The sequence below is a fragment of the Equus quagga genome, chromosome 9 (genome assembly GCF_021613505.1).
Source record: "Equus quagga isolate Etosha38 chromosome 9, UCLA_HA_Equagga_1.0, whole genome shotgun sequence".
NCBI classification, from domain to species: Eukaryota; Metazoa; Chordata; class Mammalia; order Perissodactyla; family Equidae; genus Equus; species Equus quagga.
The window spans coordinates 15,405,072-15,427,947 of NC_060275.1; the positions used below are offsets into that span (position 1 = coordinate 15,405,072).

The 22,876-nt window shown below is 34.3% G+C and overlaps 1 protein-coding gene across 7 annotated transcripts in view; it reads right to left on the reverse strand.

The window, feature by feature from the left end:
- Nucleotides 1-22,876, reverse strand: part of RELCH (RAB11 binding and LisH domain, coiled-coil and HEAT repeat containing) — a 113,772-nt gene that overhangs the window by 79,249 nt on the left and 11,647 nt on the right. For all 7 annotated transcript variants that reach the window (XM_046672262.1, XM_046672263.1, XM_046672260.1 and 4 more), the window contains exons 2-5: nt 9,598-9,687; nt 1,451-1,522; nt 1,284-1,339; nt 1,065-1,178 (exon numbers count right to left, since the gene is read on the reverse strand). In XM_046672262.1, the coding sequence (XP_046528218.1) occupies nt 1,065-1,178; nt 1,284-1,339; nt 1,451-1,522; nt 9,598-9,687 (332 nt within the window). The remainder of the gene's footprint in view (nt 1-1,064; nt 1,179-1,283; nt 1,340-1,450; nt 1,523-9,597; nt 9,688-22,876) is intronic.

The following is a 22,876-nucleotide window of genomic DNA, read 5'->3' on the forward strand; positions in this document are numbered from 1 at the left end:
GCTATCATTTTCTTTGTGTCCCACATATTCTTTGTTCCTCCTTTCTTCTTTTTCTGCCTTCATTTTGGCTTCTCAGTGTTTCTCACAGATTCACCATTTTTCCTATTCATTGTTTAATCATTAACCTAAATTTGTGATTTAGGTTAATCATAAGACATGCTTTTCCTAAAATATAATCATGGTAAAGTATAGCATTTATGTTAGGTAAATATTAGTTTAACTGTCTTTTATATAGTTCAATAAAACTATCATTTAATAAAAAATAATTATATAGTTTATTAATTTTACTACATTTAGTTTTTGCCAAATATATTACAATAACTGAGGGAGTAATTGAACTATCTCCCTATAGAACTTTTATTTTAGCTAAATGATCTATGGGATATTTTATGGACCAATGGAATATACCTGACTCAAAATGATGGCCTCCTGATTTCTTCGTAATAAACTCTTTGGTACTTACTTCCCTAAGGGCAAGATTCAAACTGATCCATTAGCATTAAGATGTCAAAACATTCCAGAGTTGGGAGATAACTCTAAAACAAGCCACCATGTCTTTGCTCAGAAGATTTTATCAGGAAAATAATGAGGTTCTAAAACTAGCTCCTATTCAGACAGATACACCTTATATTCTGACTCTCATTCAAAATATTCTCTCAATTGTTGTTATCTATTTATCATTTTAATTATTATAGTGCTATTGAGGAGGTTCTTAAACTGGTTTATAAATATACATTAATCTGTACTACCAACTAAATGTTTTAAAGTAAAAACAACCCCCACATTTTATAAATACATGTGAATATGAGTAGATTATATTGTTACTGGGGAGTTGTAAAAAGCTACCTGGAAAGAATGAGAAGTCCTCATGTAGAAAAATAAATTTATGAGCCAACAGAATATTAGACTGAGTAGGCCAGTAAAGGTGTTTGGTAACTAGCCTTATAGAACTTTACGGATAATTTTTTAAAAAATGAAAGAAACTGGATAAAAGAGAAAATAAGTCAATTATAAGTTAAAAAGAAAATAAATCATTGTTATAAATAAAGAAAAAAAACCTGTACCTGATCATCATTTTCATCAGAAAAGGTTATTGATGTAAGCTTGTAGTTATTCTTCAATAAAAATTCGTTGACTAAGAAGTTTAGAGCTCTCTTTTCAAGAGGTTTGATTGGCTCCTGGAGGCAAAATAAAAGGCAGATACAATACCATAAGTTTTCTTCCTTCAATACTTGTGCTATCATTTTATGTGGAAGGTGTTTTTAGATCTGTCACTCACCCACCTGAATTTCAGGACTTGATTTGTAATTTTTTCGTTCCTGTAAAGGAACTTCGTGTTCTGATGAAAGAAAATATAAATAATATTTTACTATTTTACATTTGAAAATATCTCAGCTACTTCTACATTGTCAAAGTAGAAAAAGGCTCAAAAAAGTTTTATGTACACCACCTGCAGCCTTTGTCAGGTTGGCTCGGAGGGCCTGAATGGTCTCCTTGGCTTTCCGTAGTTCAAACTCCAGGACTGGACAGGGATTTGGAATAAACACACACAGGCATCCAACCAAGAAAAGGGAAACAAAAATAAAAAATAAAAAGCAAGGATGGGTATGAAAAAAAAATACAGTTTGTATTGAAAACAGAAAGCATGCAATCTTTATGAACTTGTGAACGCATGCAGCAGAGTTGATTTGCAAGCAAACTGGTGAATGTTTTCCATAGTTTTGGGAATTCAGGGGACTAATGATCAAATGTTCTAGCTGTCTGACAAGGAAGAGCACTATTTAAAAGTAAAATCTATGGCAGACTTTCATTTAGGTAAATAAAAATATTAGGTAAATAAAAATATTAGTAATCTGGGTGCTTCTGCTTCACTCAGTCTAGGTAAGAAAATGCAATGGAATGTTTTCAGGTGACATAATTTTAGGGGAAAAGATAAAAATTAGATGAAGTTCAAGCAAATATACTTAAAGAAAACCCTAGGATTAAAAAAAGGTATTTAAAATGCATTATCCAGAATAATGTTATGAATCAATATACAGAAATGTTAGTAAATATATCCCTTCCTTAAAAGGTTGAAGGAATATAGTTTAAATATTTAACAAATATTGGGATGCCTATAAATTTTTCTACAAACAAGTGTAAGTTTTCTAGAAACAAACATAGATATGTTAAGCACTTATCTAAAAAACAGTTCTTAGAGTTTCATCTTAGGCTTCATTTAAAGTCAAAGGGTAAAAATAGTTTGTCTTTTAATTTCTAATTAAGATCATTCTAAAGTAAATAATTGTGTACAATTCTAAAAGTGTAGGTAGCTAAGGATACTAAGTAAAATCAAGTAGAATTTCAAAGTTTCTGATAACTCTTCAAATAGATATTTGCTCATGTTAAGAGGTATTAAAAGATTTTTCCCTGTTACCACCGAGTCTGATTGTAAGATAAACATGAATACTAAGCAAACATTTTAATAAGCTCTTTAAAATGTTTCATTATGAGCAAGATTTCACTATAATGTGTTAACTAGAAATTTTCTTTAAAATATGTAAGTACTGCTCTGAAGAAAAACCAAGCTTAGATGTGAAAAAAAGAAAGCCATTTTCATGAAGTAAAGCTCTGGGAAAACTAAGTGATCTTTGTCACAACCAGATTTTAGAAAATTATATTATTTAAACAGTTCTGAAAGAACTAGCTAATTAAAAAATTTAAAGATGCAATTTTTTCCTAATTGACTAACAAACAGAAAAAAAGAAGATGGCAAATGAGATGCTATCAGAGACAAGAAAGCTATAAAAATATATGGAAAAATTAGGATTCACTCAGTTTGCATATTTTCATTAAAAACTTCAGATGTAACTGAAGCACATCTAGTACATGAAGGCCAATTATTTTGATGCACAGAATTTCACTGCAGCAACATGGAAGCACAACTGAAAATTAGATGACGTACGTTACAATTTCCTTTTTGGTAGTCAGCAATGCTGATCTGCAAACATTTCTGTGCAACAAAGTTAAAACATTTTCCCTAATACTTGACACTGCTGGAAACTCCTTAGAGTTTGTGTTTAAAGTCAAACTGCACACATTTAGTGTGTCAGGGAAATAGAGAATGGGATTACTGTTTTTTCTAAATTTCAAAACTCTAGGTAACTGATTTTGATTTAAAAATACTTAACTATACCTTAAGGAAAATGAGTATACACATTATATTTCACATCACTTACAATTTACTAAGACATATTACAGAACAATTGCAGATCAGAAATGCCCTGCACCAGAATGACAGAAAAATGAAAAAAATAAATGGAAAAAAAAAACTGGTTAAAACACAAACTGAAAAACTCAAATTCAACTGGTGAAAGTTTAGGTAACCAAGAGGAAAACACTGAATGATAAAGGCACAGAAAGCCAGAAAAACCCATGTCAGACGGCAAGAATTTATATTTTTATGCACATCTACATAGACATTGCCAAATGTCATTAAAAGTAACCAATGCTTTGAAAAGACAATGCTTATCAAAATGAATTCACTCTGCTGCATGTTTCTTAATATACAATATAGACTTTAAAAGACAAAGGCAAATCTTTGAAGCTATATTACATCTCTATAAAGGTACAGTATGATCAAGTAATTGCAGTTACATGAGAAAGTGTCAGAGAGAGGTCTGAACAGCTATATTACACATATATAAATTTGTTGTTTCTTTACTAAAAAATATTGGATTAAAGTTCAAAATTAATTATTCTGTAGTGAGATACATTGTACCAAACTCCAAATATTTTTCAAATATTGTAATTCTTCATAAAAATGTTTGAAGATGTGTATGTTTTTAAAAAATATTGTAGGAATCAACTACCAACCTGTTCACTTCATTAAGCCAACCCTCAACTAGCCGAACCGTGCTGAAAGGAATTTTACTGAAACTAAAGTAATAACTGCAAAGATGGAGGTGAATTCTAATATTGCATATTACAATCTCATAAAAATAATTAATGATTAAGTCAGTATAAGCAACTTTAGATTAGCTGAAACACTTATTTCCCAACCAGGGTTGGATAATACCGGTATTACATCAGAGGTACTTGAGTGCTTAAAGATCATGTTGTGGTTATGACTTGGGGGATGTACAAGTGACTATGTGGGGACACCAAAGGTGAAGTGCTAAATTTCAAAGCAGAAAAAAATATCAATCCTTTGTGCTCCAATTCAATATATACCAATATTATCTTGAAATATTGCTAGTCTGAGTTCATTTTGGCATGAAACTGAAAAATATTATTTTGGAAAATCTTTCCCATAACACTGATCAGAGTCAAGTATTTTTTCATTGCCATTCCTGTTCTCTATGCAAGAGTTCAAACCAACAGGGCTGAGTCAAGGACTTTGCCATCTCATAGTAGACATGAAATTGTCTTCTTTCAAGTCAGACTTTCCTGGATTTTTTTTCTGAATAAAAGGTGATTTGACTTCATAATAAAATATCACTTCTCTGTCTTTAATACTTATTTTATTATCCCATGAACAGTTCTAGGAAAAGGAAAAATTGTCTTAAGAATATGAGTTAGAATAAAAATCTAAAATTTTTCTAAATTTTCCTAAAATAATACAAAAATCCTAAGGCAGGACCATCACCACCCCTCCTAGGTTTAGAGAATCTCCCTGCCTATTATATACTTAAGAAAGGTATAATACCGTCAGACATGACTTAGTAGACAGTGAGAAATAAATGAGTGGAAGCAAGATGCCATCTCCATAGATTGCAGACATTTAGTTTTCTGTATACATCTTAGGGGGAAAAATAGTCCTCTTCCCCAAGGCTTAAAAGAAAAAAAATTCTTCCTATTACTATTCCTCCTGCTCAGGTTCTCTTACAGATTCCTCTACTTATCGCAAAGTTGGTGTTTCTCAGGGTGTCATCCTTGGCCCTTTTTGAAAATTACTCTACATACTCCACTGGGATGATATTCACTCTTATGGTTTTACCTAACACAAGTACCCTGATGATTCAGGAATCTTTAAACCTTTTCCTCAAGATACAGACCTACCTAATTATCTTTTGGATGTGCCCACTTGGAATGTCTCATAAGTTTTGAATTCAATCCTATCTAAATGAATTTCATCATCTTCCTCTCAAATCTGCTCTCCCTCCTCTTCCTGCAGTCTCTCTCCATTAAGGGCACCACAATCTACCCAGGTGCCCAAACAGGAAACCTGGAGATTACTCTTCACTTGTCCTTTGTGCTTACTCCCACATTAATTAAATGTCCAAGACATATTGATGCCTACCCTTGAGTAACCCCCTAAATTACCATTCATCTCAATTGCCTCTGCAATTGTCCTAGTTCAGACCTTTACGACTTATATAAATTACAACACCCTACAACCATATTAACAGCTTATTGCCTTTAAAGTCTTGTTAGAGCATCTATCCTATTTGAAGTCATAAAAAATCATAAATAAGACTTACATAAGGTTCAAAATAAGAAAAACAAAAAGTACTGCTAATAGGAGGTACGGATATCTTGTACTAGGGGAAAAAATATAGTAAGAAGAGAAATAGTCTTATTTAATCCTGGTAAGGTGGATATGCATGCTGCAGGACAATAGCTAAGGAATGAGAGGGCTACTGATGCTGCTTCTCACCCAGGGGAAATGGACAAGTTATCCCACAGGCAAGAATCTCACTATCATTTTAGAATGCCTATTAGATTATGTAAGCTTTATAAAGGCTTCATATGTCTATCTTCTTGATTATTGTGCCCCTCAACAGCATAACAAGTTGAATATAGAGTAAGCACTCAACAAATATTTGTTGAATGAATGGGCATTCCAATACTTCATGCCATATGTAATAAATCTGAAACATTACTGATATTACCATCATTCAGGAGTGTCTTTCCCTGCAAATTAGAAAGCACAGTTTTTGTAGTTCTCTAGATCCCAACAGAAAAGTTCAGGTGTGAACTAGAGAAGTAATACAGTAACAGGCAGACATATGAGAACAAACAAAATAAGAGACTCTGATGCTAACAGATGGATCATGTGAACCTCAGACAGGGATATAGGTGGTTGGAAAATTAACAAGGTCCTTATCACTGTTTCCAAAGTACTGAACGTTTATTTGTATTATAGATACAGACATGTTTCAGTACAAATTTCTTGACTTTATTTCATGTTTCTATACCTAGTGCCAAACATAGTACCTGACACAAAGCAGCTACTCAAAATGCCTAAAATAAATTAAAGAATGGCAATCCCAATACCTAGAATATAGATGTCCTTTGCTATCTTTGAGAAAACCTGAAAAAGTAAGAGGTATACTGTATATTCACCAAGTAACACTAGCTATGTTTAATAACATACAGAAAGCCTTTTACTAACAAGTCAGTTAGATTAAGCTCATTTTGATTTGATGTCTACTACTCCTTAAATCATTTTTAGGTGAAAATTTACACTTTTAAATTTGGAAATGGAAAATATTTAAAATGAAAAGCTTTTACAATTTTACCTCTTTTAAAAGAAAATGGCTATGTTGAAATAGTCTTGTATGGGAAGGCAAGAGTCTGCTATCCACGTGAATGTACAGATGGGTCAAAGCTACAGCCTGGTACTAAAAGATAAATTGTGGGCTATGGAATAATAACCTATGTGTTCACATCCTGATCTTGCTCCTTACCATATGGAGGTTACTGGGCAAATTTCTCTATCTTTGTAAGGTTTAGTTTTCTTATCTATAAAATAAGGATATTATGACCCAGTATGTAGGATTATTAAGATTAAATAAAATATTTTATATCAAGTACCCAGCACACTGCCTGGCACAGAGCAGGTGCTCAATAAACATTTGTTCATTTAGAAATCTCTTCCTCTTTGAAGGAATACCTGCACAGACTTGAAAAAATCAGATTTTTAAATTTAGGGAAAAGATAGTAAGAATGATATGGAAAACAAATGTCCTATCTATTTGTCTCATAAACAGCAAAGGCTGATTAAAGTTTGGAGCAGATCCTACATTTGTGTGGTGGCACAATGGACTCAATTATCTGTGTTATCTATTATCTCCTTCTGCCCAAGACTGGTATAGGAAAATAATAGAGATTTTTGTTCTTTCTCAGTGAGGTTTACATGTGATCCAATGATAGGTTACAGGATAATTATCTTTCCTGGATTACTGGTCTTTTGACAACCTTTTAAGTTACCACCAATGGTTAGCAAGGAGTCAAAAATCTTTTTGGAAACGGGAACTGTGATTAATTGAAACTTTTTTGTAAAGTTTCACCCACATATCACACATTTGGTTCTATAACAGTCTATAGTACAACAGCACTAAAAATCTGAAAGCTATTCTCTTGGAATGACATATGTTTTCCCTCCCTTATTCAATGAAGGTGAAAGACAGCATTGTACAGTACAATTAACAGTGTACAGTAATACATTTTATTTTATCTGAATTATTTTATCTCCCCAAACTTAGAGTATAATCTTTACATTAAACATGTAAGATCAAAACCATCATGTATTTAAAACATTTTACTCTTAGTTGTGATTAGTTATAACATTTTGCTTTTATACCTACAATGTTTCTCCAAATGAAAAATACTAAAATACCTAAATAATGAGAATAATTATGAACCTCTTAAATTTGACTAAATCTAAAATTTAGCCTTTCAAATGGAAATTAAAGAAAGGAAATAATTATGTGGCCAATTTCTGGGTAGGAGTTATTTTCTCATATGTAACCATTTGGACAATAATACCAAAACTAGGTATATTTGGTTAATCTCCAATAAACTAAAATACCATGTATTTAATATACAACATATATATGTGTAACATAATGCTACTTAAATGATATAATTAGTAGGATAAATCAGTCCTAAAATTATTCAAATAATTTCCACTTGATTTGCTAATTTTTAGACATTACTGATGTGATTAGCTGTTTTGATACAGCTGTCAATAAATAATGCTTATGACTAAATCATGATTTGATATGGGAGCCACATTCAACTCTTTCAGGGACTTACCCATTCAATTGATATTGTTATTGTTTACATTGCTGAATCCTCTCTTTGCTTCTGCTGAACCAAAAACAGTTACATCATTTTTCTTCTAACTCATGTAATACTGTCTGAGATTTTTAAATATTCGGTATCTCTATTCTTGAGCAATGAATCAAAATCATATAGTGGAATGTAATTTTCATTTAGGTCAAATCTCATCCTTCCTGTTAAGAGGTAGCATATGGTACGGTGAATTGTGGGCTCTGTTGCTGGGCTATCTGCATTTGAATCCCAGCTCTGACACTGAAGTCTTACATAATTCCTCTAAGTGCCTCAGTTTCCTGAAGAAGTGAGGATGATGATAATTCTATAACTCAATGAGTTAATGCACATTTAGAACTTTTTTACAATGGGGCAAGTGCTATATAAGAATTAGCATTCACTTTTATTCATAAGACCACGACAGGTAAACATTTGGTAGGTTTTAACAAACTTGCCTCAGTAAAAGGAAGAAAAATTCAACAGGGTGGGTCAACAGATGAACTCACATTATCAGTGTTCCCTGACCCCATATTGCCCCCACAGGCTCCACCTGTCCCATGTAGCATCCGTCTTGTTCTAGGAGTGCCCACCATTCTGGTAGAGATGAAAATTCCTAACTGATCTCTCTGCTTTCCCTACCTCTCTCAGAGCCAATGTTCTATGAAAACTACAATTCCTACAAGGCACTCAAGAATGACTTCAATGACAGATAGCCACAGCCTTGAGGTACCAGAAAGGTACTAGACATTTGACACTTAAGGAACTAGGGCTGCTACTGATAAATTCCAGGGTGGACCCTCAGCATAATCCAACTGGCCTCATTTGATGTAGGCAGAACACAGTGGGTACAAATTGGTCTTCTGAAGTCCCTACAGATCCAATGGTGATGTCTAGAAGGCAGGACTGGTGGGAGGGTGGGGAGGGGATGGAGACTGGAATGAGAAGCAAGCAACTAGAAAGGATGTTGGTCTTCTTATTGGAATGGACAAGGTCCTAGAGCAGCCTGCTGTACCAAGCATCAACCTTTTATTTTCTGGATTATAGGAAAGTCAGGAGAAGTTTCTGGAGAGATGCCACAATGGCTAAGGAGCACCCAAGGAACTCAAGACAAAGTTTTATTTGCCAACAAGCATGGAAGTATTTCAACCAATTTTTAACAATCCGTAGAGCTGTATTGGTATACAACACCTGAACATCAGCACTGGTTTGGACAATCAAAGGACTGAGGAGGCCAAGGTCTCACTGACTCTGTACTAAACCATGGCTAACTTAAACCTGTTTTATACCAGTTTTATAACTACATGATTGTAAACTGTTGGCTACAAGCAGAACTCAGCAAATTGTACGTGTGTATAACCAGAAACTTACAGCCCCACTGGAAGAGGAAGTTAGGGGTTGGGATATTCCCTGCAGCCAATAAATTAGTAACATAACTTTGTATAATGACTATATAATTATATTCACATACCAAATTGTAGAAGGAAGAGAATTCCTTAAGTCATTTTACTATTTCTGGAATGTCAAAGAATCCAAATCTGTCTTTATAATCTTACTCACCTGCCACTCTCTCATCTGTTTCCCTGTTACCATCATCTGAATATCTTGCAAAGTCTAAAGAATCAAGGGTACTGATGCTCCCAGCTCTATCTGTAATAAAGAGAAAAATAAAATAATTAAATAGATTTTTACTTAACTGTCAATATAAGGGACTGGAAATTAATTACCTATGATTATTTCCAGCTAATAAAACTATGATTCTAAAATCTAGGAATTCTATTAAAACAATAAACTAAGGTAAAAATGCTCACATAAATTAAACTACTTTAAAATAACTCAAGCTTCCCTGCCCAAATCTCTGGCTAACTCTTGAACAATGCATGCACAGGGCATATTGCAACCAGCCTCGCTAAAGACAGACAAAAACTGGAATGACTTTTGAGTTGCTGCCTAAGAGTTTGCAGATTGAGTCCAACAAGGTAATTTTCTAGTAAAAAAATTAAAACAAGCAACACTGTTTGAAAAAATAGCACAGAATCCTGTCTCTACAATATATTCCACACATTGTCTACCATACAGCCCAAAATTACTTGATACACAAAGACCAGTAAAATGTGACCCAGTCTTAAGAGAAAACACAATTAACAGGGGCCAACTTCAATGTAATCCAATGTTGGAATAGTAGATTTTAAAACAGCTATTATAACTATGTTCAGTAAAGCAAAGGAATATATACATGCAATGAACAAAAGGAGAGGAAATTTTAACAGAAAAATAGAGAATATAAAAAAATACCAATGCAAATTCTAGAACTAAAAAATAAATATCTGAAATTTAAAATTCACTGTATAGTTTAATAAGAAAATGGAAATAACAGAGAAAAGAGTCAGTGAGCCTAAAGACAGATTAATAGAAATTATCCAATGTGAAGAAGAAAGAGGAAAAAAGAACAAAAAGAAAATTAATATGTTCTCAGGGACCAAAAGGTCTGACACATGTAGAATTGGAGTCAACAACAGGGGAGAGCAAGAGATGGAACAGATATAAATTCAAGCTCAGAGAACACTAAAGAAGATAAATAAAGAGAACAAAAAGTTAGGCACATCATACTCAAATTGCTGAAAATAAAAAATGAAGAGAACATATTAAAAGCAGCCAGACAAAAAAACAACGCATTATATATAGGGGAACAACAGTTTGAATGACTGCTGATTTATTATAAAAAATGCATGAAACTGAAGGCATCAAGATTGTAAAGAAAGAAGTAAAATTACTTCTATTCACAGAGGACATGACTTGGAATATAAAAAACTCAGGGAATCCACCAAAAAGTAAGTAGACCAAATAAATAAGTTTATCAAAGTTGTAGAACACAAGATCAACACACAAAAATCAAATTTTTATGCACTAGCCGTGAATAAAAGCAAATATACAAAAGCAAAACTAAAAAAAATTCATTTCCAATAACATCCAAAAGAATAAAATACTTCAGAATAAAATTAACAATAGAAGTGCAAGACTTGTACATGGAAAACAAGACATCATTGAAAGAAATTAAAAACGATCTAGATAAATGGAAAAACATCCCAAACTCATAGATGAGAAGATCCATGTTAGGATGGCAATAATCCCCAATTAATATAGAGATTCAATGAAATCCCTGCAATCCCTATAAAAAATTCTGGCTGTGTTTTCTTCTATAAATATTAAGAATCTGATCCTAATTCATATGGAAATACAAAAGTCTCCACAAAGCCAAAGCAATCTTGAAAAAGAAAAAGGAGAGAAGAATCACACGTGCTGATTTTAGACTCACAGAATAGTTTTTTCAACAAATGGCGTTAGGACAACTGGATGTTCACATGCAAAATAAAGAAGGTGGACCACTATTTCATATCATAAGCAAAAATTAACTGAAAATGGATCAGAGACCTAAATGTAACTTTTAGTAGGAAATGTGGAAGCAAATCTTTATGGCCTTGGCTTATGCAATGTTTTCTTAGATACAACACAAAAGCATAAACAATGTGGCAGGCAGAACAATGACCCCTCAGAGATGACCACATCCTAATTCCTGGCATCTGTGAATGTTACCTTACATACAGATGGAATTAAGGTTGCTAGTCAGCTGATCTTAAAATAGAGAGGTTACCCTGGATTATTTAGGTTGGTCCAATGTAATAGCAAAGGTCTTTAAAAGTGCAAGAGGGCCACAAGCCAAGGAATACATGTAACCTCTAGAAGTTGAAAAAGGCTTCCCCTGGGGACTCCAGAAAAGAACACAGATCCGCTGACACTTTGATTTTAGCCTATTCAGCCCATCCCAAGACTCATTTTGAATTTCTGAACTACAGAACTGTAAGATAATAAATTTGTGTTGTTTTAAGCTACCACCTTTGCGATAATTTTTTACAGCAGCCATGGGAAACCAATACAAGTGATAAATGAATGAACAGAGAAATGGATTTTCATTAAAATTAAAAAATTTTGTGCTTCAAAAATCACTATTAAGAAACTGAAAACACAACTCACAGAATGGGAGACAATAGGTGTAAATCAAGCATCTGATAAAGAACTTATATCTACTAAAAATAAAGCACTCTTGTAATTCAATAAAAAATAGCACAATTTCAAATTGGGCAAAAGATTTAAATAGACATTCTCCAAAGAAGATATATGAATGGCTAATAAGTACATGGAAAGGTGGTCAACATCATTAGTCTTCAGGGAAATGAAAATCAAACCACAGTGAGTTACCACTTCAAATGCATTAGATGGCTATAATAAAAAAGACAGATGCTAAGAAGTGTTTCATAGGATGTGGAAAAATTGGAACCCTCATACACTGCTGGTCAGAATGTAAGATGGTGTGGTACTTTGGAAAAGTTTGGCAGTTCCTTAAAAAGCTAAAGAGAATTATCATATGACTGAGCAATTCCACTCCTAGGTACATACCCAAGAGAAATGGAAACCTATGTTCACACAAAAACTTGCTCATAAATGTTCATTAACAAAATTCACAATAGCAACAATGTACAAATGAAACAAATGCCCATCAACTGATGCATGGATAAATAAAATGTTGTATATCCCAACAATGAAGTGTCACTCAGCCATCAAAAAGGAATGAAAGGGCCAGCCCCGTGGTGTAGTGGTTAAGTTTGGTGTGCTCTGCTTTGGCGGCCCCAGTTTGTGGGTTTGGATCCCAGGCACGGACCTACGCCACTCGTCAGCCATGCAGTGGCAGCAATCTATACATAAAGTGGAGGAAGACAGGCACAGATGTTAGCTCAGGGCTAATCCTCTGCGAGTAAAAAAAGTGGAAGATTGGCAACAGATATTAGTTCAGGGCTAATCTTCCCCAGCAAAAAAAAAAAAAAAAAAAAAAGGAATGAAGTACTCATACATACTGCAACATAAACCTTGAAAACATGCTAAGTGAAAGAAGCCAGACACATAAAGCCATATATTGTATGATTCCATTCACATGAAATGTCTAGAATAGGAAAATCCAAAGAAACACAAAATAGATCAGTGGTTGCCAGGGGCTGGTGATAGAGAAGAATTGTCAGTGACTACTAATGGGCACAAGATTTCTTTTAGAAGTAACGAAAATGTTCTGAAATAGAGAGTGGGGATGATGGTACAATTTGGTAAATACAGTCATGTGTTGCTTGACGACGAGGATACATTCTGAGAAATACATCATTAGGCGATTTCATCACTGTGTGAACACCACAGAGTGTACTTTCACAGACCTAGATGGTATAGCCTACTACACATCCAGGCTGTATGATACTAATCTTATGGGACCACCATCGCATATGCTGTTATGCAGCCCATGACTGTACACTAAAAACTACTGAACTGTACATTTTAAAAGGATGAACTTTGGTATATGAATTATATCTGAGTTTAATAAAAAGACAATACAATGGTTGGCCAGGATGTGGAGAAACTGGAACCCTCATATATTGCTGGTGGGATGTAAGAGTGTACAGCCACTTTGGAAAACAGTTTGCCAATTCTTCAAAAGGCTAAACATAAGAGTTACCATATGACCTAGCAATTCCTCTTCCAGCCAAGAAATGACAACATATGTCCACGCAAAATCTGGTAGAAGATTGTTTATAGCAGCATCATTCATAACGTCAAAAAAATGGAAACAACCAAATACCTGTTAACTGACGAATGGAGAAATAAAACGTAGTATACACATCCATACAATTTAACGTTATTCAGCAATAAAAGGGACTGAAATACTGATAACATGCTACAACACAGATGAAGCTTAAAAATATTATGCTAAGTGAAAGAAGCCAGTCACAAAAGAACCACATAGTGTATGATTCTATCTATAAGAAATGTACAAAACAGGCAAATCTACAGAGGCAGAAAGTAGGTTAGTAGTTTTCAAGAGCTGGAGGGTGGAGGTGAATGCGACGTCTACTAATGGGTGAGAGATTTCTTTTTGGGGTGATGAATATGATCTAGAATTAGATTAGGTGATAGCTGCACAACTCTATAAATATACTAAAAGCAAAGGAACTGTACAGTCTAAATGAGTGAATTTTAAGATACCTAAATTAATAAGGCTATTAATTAACAAAAAAGGGAATATTATCTTCAGAGTACAATGAGAAAAACTGCAACTCAAACTCTATATCCAACAACAATATCCTTCTAAAAGGAAGCCAAAATAAAGTTAATCAGTTTCCTAAATACTTTTCACAAAGGTCCTTGTATCTCAAGATGCTCCTACGAAGAGTTTGGCTGGGGGGGGGGGGGGGAGGATGTATATGTGTGTGTGTGTGTGTGTGTAATATTTCAGATATTTACAGTGCACATCAGTATATCAAAGATTCATAGAAATCCTGAGGCAAAGCAAAAGCTAACATTTCCCAAAATCATTTGTCCACTACATTCCTTTTTGGATAATAACTATTATTAGCACAAGGAACTAATGTTACTCAGAACACATTTTGAGAAACATTAAGCTGCTTTCCATTTTTACTTTCTGTAGTATAAAAATATAATACTCACTTGTTAAGGGGAATAATGCTTCAGAACAGGGTTTGGCCAGCTAAGGCCTGGGCCACATGTGGCCTAAGGCCTGTTTTTATATGATCCCCAAGCTAAACGTGGTTTTTAAGTTTTTAAAGAGTAGTTATCATTCATTCATTCACTGAACATTTATGGACCACCTACTCTGTGCCAGGTACTACTGTAGATACTGTGTATACAGCAGCGAACAAAATATATGAAGATATAGTATGCCAGAAGATGATCAAGCACTATGTAGAAAAGTAAAACACTGGAAAAGAGAAAAATAATTTATAAAAAACCACCTCAACTCTCATTAGATCTCTGTGATGTAGTTGTTTTTTGTTTTCAATCAGATCAGAAATTTCTTGTCTCTTAGATCCCACTTTACTGTCAGTACTCCCAGATTCAATGGGGCCACGGAAAGCTGCAATCAGAAAAGATTTTAAACTGAGCTCTAAAGAATAAGTGTCTGCCAAGTCAACAACTGAGAGAAAAAATAAACAAGCATGTGGAGTCTTCAAATTGTAGGACAAGTTTGGAGTAAACAGTAAGGTTATAATCTGCAGAAGCTCCAAGGGGTCAGGCAGGTTAGGGTGTAAAGGACCCCTAATCACAGTTTACAGGAGTGAACGAGGCTGTAAATAAAATAAATAAAATCAATTAAATCAATTTTACAAAGGAATCTGCTTCTATATTAACTTTTGCAGACACAGAACTGGTTATTGTTGAACACTCAACTTTTAGGGTGATTCCTCCTGGGTAAACACTAACCCAGCTTTCTACTCCTTCCAAGATAGTACAGGACTGCCTTCTCACTCAATGACGTTGTAGGATTCTGCAAGTTTTTGGGGTGGTTATTATAAACACTTCTGACTGTTTAACTGTATAGGAAACAATAAAAGGAAATAGAGATTCAAAATTTAAATCAGAGTAAGACTTATTAAAGTGCGCCTAATACCCGAAAATTCTTAATACCCTGTTACTCTCTTTCAGGCACCATCTTAAGTGCAGGGAATTTTGTGTCAGCAAGACTGACAAGGTCTCTGTTCTTAGAGAATATTCTACTGGAAGAGAGAGCAATAATTAAGCAAAAAAAAAAAAAATCAGATAACGATCAAAATGGTATAAAGAAAATGAGACAATACAAGGCCAGAGAGCAGGTAGTTGTAGGTCAGGTGCAATATTAGCGTGCTCAGGGAAAGCCCTTCTGGAAAGGTGAGAGCAGAATGAGGCAAAATAGTTTCAGGCAGACCTGAGTCAAGGGGAATAACAAAGGCCAGCGCAATTGATTTGAAAACCATTGTAAACAGTTTGAATTTTATTCCAAGTACAGTGGGAAACAACAGAAACACATGTTTTTAGAAAATCATTTTGGCTGATGTAAGAAAAGTGGTTTGTCGAGAGATTAGTTAAGAGGCTATTAGAGTCACGTAGGTGAGAGATGATCAGATTTGAACTAGAACGGAGACAGGAGAAACGTGAGAAGCAGTCGTCAGATTTGGGTTATTTTTTGATGTAGAATTAACATATCCTGGTAAAGAATGGTTGTGGGTTTAAGAGAGAAAACAAGATGATTCCTAAACATTTCATTTATTAAATTTGTAACACGGGATGCAAAAGGTGAAGGGATGGGCTTCAGGGGTTCTGTGTTTTAAGTGCATGGTGGTGGTGGGGAGAGTCTTAGCTTTCACTACATTTTTCAGTGTTCCTCAACAGAAAGCACTATGTAAACATTCTCATTTAAACAAAGAAATCAAAGCTAATACTTATTAAAGGTGACATATCTAGCTGATGCAAAAAAGGGCAAAGGAGACACTAGGTCAACTCTTTTATTAAACTGTGCTACTTTACATAGTACTTAATGTTGATATACTGACCTAAGGAAACATATTATTCGTGTTCAGAAAGCACAATCTAGACAAATGAATGCAAGTTATAGGAATATAGATTTGAACTCCACATAGGGTTCCCCCACTTCCTTCTAAAACACTTAGTACATGCCAATAATTGAAATGGTCCACCCTTCAAACAGAGCTATGTCATTATCAATGCACCGTTTCTGTTTAGGTGAACTAAGTGAAATTCTACATACAGTCCTCTTAGAACGCTGTGCTTCTATCCAAAGAAGCATCTAATTTCCCTGCAGTTTAGTTATATCTGATAAATAACAACTTGCTATTAACTTTTAAACAGCAAAACAATAATAATGACAGAAAACCAAATATCATAGCACTCCTCATTACAGCATAATTTCCTTTGGGCATAAGCCAAGGAATATCAAGTAACAATAGTAACCACCAAAATCTTAAAAGCTCACATTAAAAATGGGTTGAACTCAGGCCAGCCCCAGTGGCCTAGTGGTTAACTTCAGTGTGCTCCACTTCAGTGGCCCAGGTTCAGTTCTTGGAAGTGGACCTATACCACCTGTCTGTCAGTGGCCACGCTGTGATGGTGGCCCACATACAAAAAGAGGAAGATTGGGAAGACTGGCAATAGATGTTAGCTCAGGGTGAGTCTTCCTCAGCAAAAAAAAAAAAAAGAAAAAAAAGAAAAGAAACAGGCTGAACTCAGGAACACTACTCAGCAATTAAAAAAACCAAACTACTGACATATTCAACAACATGAGTAAATCTCAATGCTTTACACCAAATGAAAGAAGGCTTATACAAGATTACATACTGTATAATTTCATCTACATAAAGTTTTACAACAGGCAATAGTAATTTATAGTAGAAAAATTCATAATACTGGTTCTTGGAATCAGGGGCTTGTAAGGGGTAGGAAGTGACTGACTGGGAAGGAGCATGAAGGAACTTTGTGAGGTGACAGTAATGTTCTATATATTGATGGGAGGAGTTTGGGTTATCACAGGTGTATTCATTTGTTGAAACTCATCAAATGGTACCTTAAGACATATATTTCATTATCTTTAAATTTTACCTCAAAAGAAAAAAAGGGAATTCTAAACATTGAGCTCTAATTAATGATACACATGCTAAAGTATTTAGAGGAAAGTATACTGATATCTGCAACTTAATTTGAAATGCATGAAAAGATGGATTTTTGGAAGAATTAAAAGGTTGGAGAGATGCATAGGTATGAGACAAAGCAAGTATAGTAAAATGTTAATTGTAGAATCTACGTGATGGGTAATGGGTATAAAAATATTTTCAACTTTCTTTTAAGTTGTGAAATTTTCAAAATAAAATGTTGAAAAAAAACTTGGAAGTACAGAGGGAAAAAACAGTTAAACACTGGTCAGGATCCACTGACTTCTAGAATTTAAAAATTAAAAAAAGTTGTAATACTGGAAAATAGCTCTTATTTCCTAGTGTCTTAAACGACAAAAAAATTTTTTGTGTTTTCCTTCCACCGTTTGAAATTTAACCAAAGCTAGACAATGAGTCACGAAAAGAAAGAAAATACTCATCAAAATATAGATAAACTTTTCCTAAGGTCTTTTACATAAACATCTTTTAGACAGGTAGAAATATAAAATGCTAGACTGGAATAAATCACTGACACACACACATATATATAAGAAACACTTGCCTGATAAATAACTAATATAAAATGGAGTTCCTGGATCACTATATATAGTGTATCTAAAATTTCCAGCTCTTAAAAAAAATTAATCTAACCGCTTTTCTCCAATGTTTTGTAGCACCATAAGTAAGTGCTTCCCCTCCTATTACATAAACACACATATTATAAAAAATTATAATAAAGGTACATAGAAAAAAACTAGATAAATCATCCTAATCCCACTAAAATTGGGAATAAGATCAGATATTATTAAATTTTTTCCCAGTATTCCTAGATATTCTTTTTTGATCTCTTTCCTCTTTTTCTCATGTCTAAGTACGTGTACATTTTTTTTTTTGCTGGAGGAAGGCTAGCCCTGAGCTAACATCTGTTGCCAATCCTCCTCTTTTTTTTGCTGGAGGAAGATTAGCCCTGAGCTAACATCTGTTGCCAATCCTCCTCTTTTTTTTGCTGGAGGAAGATTAGCCCTGAGCTAACATCAGTGCCAGTCTTCCTCTATTTTGTACGTGGGTTGCCACCACAGCACGGCTGACGAGTGGTGCAGGTCTGCACCTGGGATATGAACCTGTGAACCTGGGCCACTGAAGTGGAGCATGCTGAACGTTAACCACGGGACTGGCCCCATTAAGTATGTGTAGACGTTTTTGCAAAAATAGGATGGATACATACCATTTTGCATCTTGCTTTTTAAAAATGAAGCTTATATAGTAAGAATTTGCATATCATTAAGGCTATTGATACATATTGCTTAAACTGCTTTCCAAAAAAATTATACATAGCAACCCGAGTCCAGCAGCAGTATACAGTAGCAGTTGTCACTGCTCAGTATTACTATTTTTAATCTCATTAATTTAACATACTATAAAATTATATCACTTAATTATAATCTCCTTGATGCCTGGTGAACTCAAATATTCTTTGAAAAAATATATTGGTTATCTACCTTTTTTGAGTGTGTGTGTGTGAATTCTCTATTCACATTCTTTGTCTATGTATCTAACATCTAGATTTTCCTGATATATTGGTTTATCTGGCCATTACTGCCAGACCAGAAACTCCACCTGAGTACTATGGCCTCTGCTCTTAGTCACATGTCTTAATTGCTCATTAGCTATTCTGATATCTTGATGTGTATTAAAACATGTACTATCAAACAGGAGGAACTTTTATCAACCAATATTTGGGTGTTGTGATACCAGACCTCACTGTTTTATTCCTGATTTTCATGGAATGTTAAGTATGATATTGGTTGTTGATTTCAGGTAAACATTTTTTATTATGTTAAGTATCCATCTAATGTTAGTTTTCTAAGTATTTCTCTCTTTCTTTTCCTCCTTGTAATATTTATAATCATACGTGCAGGCCTAGATTAGAGCATGTTTGCGCACTATATATTATTCCTCCATTATACTATTATTATTTCTCCGAAAGGTTCAAAGAACTCAATTATACAATAGGGAGAGTCCTCAGGGAAAGCAAACATACAGTTTAATTTTCAACTTGATGTTATTATGGCCATTGAAAAATATATTCTAAATATTTTTTTAGTTCCAAGCCAACAACTTTATGTCTTCCAAGAAAAAAAGCTTATACCTTTTAAAATAATAACTACGATGTCATAAAAGTAAAAGTCTCCTAATTCATTAAAATTTATTTCACGTCAGAAAAAAATATTTATGGAAGTCATTTCAACTTTGATTGGACTAAGGTATAACAGATTTTGTAAATAAAATGTACTTTGGATATTAAGACATTATAACAGGTAATATTACAGCTCTAAGATAAAAATGCTTCTTCAGATTCAGCCACAATTCTCTTCCAGTGCAAGCAAATGCCTTTCTAAATATGCTAATATAAAAGAGAAAAAGTTTGGGAAAATTAGCCTCTTTTATTAAGAAATAAGCTACCATATTCTAATACGAAGTACACCACAAAGTCTTTCTTTAAATTCCAGGATTGTGTAACTTCTCAATAATTCACTTTATAACTCAAAAACTGAATGATCAGGTACTTTTATCATAGTTGGCAAACTGTTAAAACCTGCCTGTATATAATTTCTATTAAGCTGAGAACCAAATCCATTACAAAGTGTGACCATAAGGCATGCAGATGGATTTTGTAAATCACATATGAAAGTAGTCCTTTTTATATTTACATTTAATATTTTAGTCCTCATGACAGAATGTACTTTTACAATAGTTAAAAAAACTACTCTCAGATTCTTGAAAAGGTATGTTTTATGCAAATCATATAGAACTTTAAAAACTAAATGCATCAGAAAAATTGACCAGCTGCTGAGTGGTAAAGAGTATTGGTTAGTTAATTCAACTAAACATTTATTAAACAACTACTCTGTCTCTGTATAATTAATTTCCATAAGTGGAACAGACAAAAAAATGCCGCAAGTGCAGAGGATTTAGAGCTCACTATGGCTGGAGGAGCTTCAGGGAGAGGAAGGAACATGAATCAAACCTTCCTTTAAGGATACAGAGGATCTGGAAAGAAGAAAAGGAGGAAGGAGAATAAGCATTCCAAGAGAAGGAAAAATAATATGGACAAAGGCACTGAGTCAGGGAAATAAAAAATATGTTCAAGGAACACTGAGTAAACAATGTTAGTACAACAAAGGTTTTGTATATGGACAATATGGTTGAAAAGGAAGGAAGAAACAAAATTATAGGGAAAACTTGATTATAAATATTCACAAAAAATATTTTAGTCATTTTTATCATACACTATGTAAAAATGAGAAAAAAATTAAATTCCTAAACAGGTTTATAAATTCTTTTTCTGTAAAATATAATTTATTTTGTTTTTTTTTTTTGTGAGGGAGAGTGGTGCTGAACTAACACCTGTACCAATCTTCCTCCACTTTACATGGGATGCCACCACAGCGTGGCCTGACAAGTGGTGCTAGGTCTGTGCCTGGGATCCGAACCCAGGAACCCTGGGTTGCTGAAGCAGAGTGTGCAAACTTAAAAAGTATGCCACCAGGCAGCCCCCATAATAAATAATTTTGATAATAAAAAAGGGCTGGAAAAGTTGCTTTGGACAAGAGAAAGCAATTTTAAAAGGTTTTAGCTGGAGTGACATGAATGAATAATTGCTTTTAAAATCAGGTAAGAATAAGGATGAAAGAAAAGAACCAGTTATAAGGCTAACACTGACGGTCTAGATGTGAGCTAAAGGCCTGAACTAAGGCAGCACAGAAGCAGAGAACTGACAGGGGGTCAGAAATAACAGAAAACATGATGACACTACCTTGAGCAATCTTATTTACCTACAACAGGACCAACTGGTTTCAAAAACAAATGAACAGCATTTCTGACTGCTGGGGATTTTTGACATAATAGGTGGGAAACTCAGGAAGAAGGCTACACCCTTGACTGCAACTGCGGTCTCCTCCTCCTTGAGGCTTAGTCATGCTCCATGACTAGACCCAGAAACTTAGATGTAACTAGGCAGCAAAGCTTCAAGATTGAAAAAGGGTACAAACTAATTCAGACTTGTAAGATTATTTCATTCAGAAGAACAATTGGTGACTGTATTCGGCTCTAATTCCAGGCTTACTCGATCCTGGTCTACAGACCCGATATCCTACAAACACACGCTGGATATGCACACCCTGGTTTGGATTCAGTGCTGTGTAGTATGGACACCTCGATGAAATTAAGTGAAGCTCTAGGCAGCTCATTCACCTCTGCCTTAGTGTGGTACTATAGTTTGTCACTTTATTTTTTAAATGATCAATTTTGTACTACCTGACCTGCCTTCTGCATTAAGAAGATTGGCTACTCTGAGTTAATAAGATGTACTCTGAATGAATTATTAAGATACTTTGCCTGATCATATACCAAAAAGACCTGAGAACTTATGCTGAGCTGTGTTTTCAAGTCAACTTAAGGCACTGGTTGTGGTGTAATGGAAAGAGTGCAGACTTAGTGATCTGGGTCGGAATCCCAGTACTGCCACTTAAGACAGGATATGTGGTAAAATATAAAAAGGCATACAAAGAAAAAGCAAGCCCTTGCCCATCTCCCAGTCAGCAATCCTCCTCTGCAGCAACAATCATTGTTTAGACTCTTTTCTATGTAGCCTTTTAAAATACGCTAGGCATATGCAAATCTCTCCCTCTCTGTGCATAAATGGAAAGATTTACATACTAGCTCCATCCTAATTTATTCAATTTATAATATAATTTGGTGATCATTCCACATCAGCATATAGAGATTGTTCTGTTTTAATTAACCAACCCCTTACTGTTGGACATTTAAGTTGTTGTCAATCTTCAATATCTTTACTTGTAAATTATATCTTTTAAAAACTTGATTTAATATTTTTAATGCAAATAAGCAGGTCTATAATATATTATAGAAATGGAACTGGAGATTAAAGAACATGTATTTTTAAAATGTGATAGATAACTGCCAAATTACTCTCAAAAGAGTATCTTATCAACAGTGTATGAGTATACATTTTACCTTCTAACCTTTGTGTCACACATATTTTTATCAAAATTACACTCAGGAGACAATGTTGCTTGTAGAAAAAATCTGTTAGCAAGAGTCCAGTGAGATGATAGATCAAAAAATCACCTATCAATACGGGCTACCTTTTTGATATGGACATGTTATGTAAAGGTTTAGAAGACAAAAATCAGTATTCTTGGGTCAGCCCCTGTGGCCTACTGGTAAAGTTCAGCACACTTTGCTTTGGTGACCTGGGTTTGGTTCCTGGACATGGACCT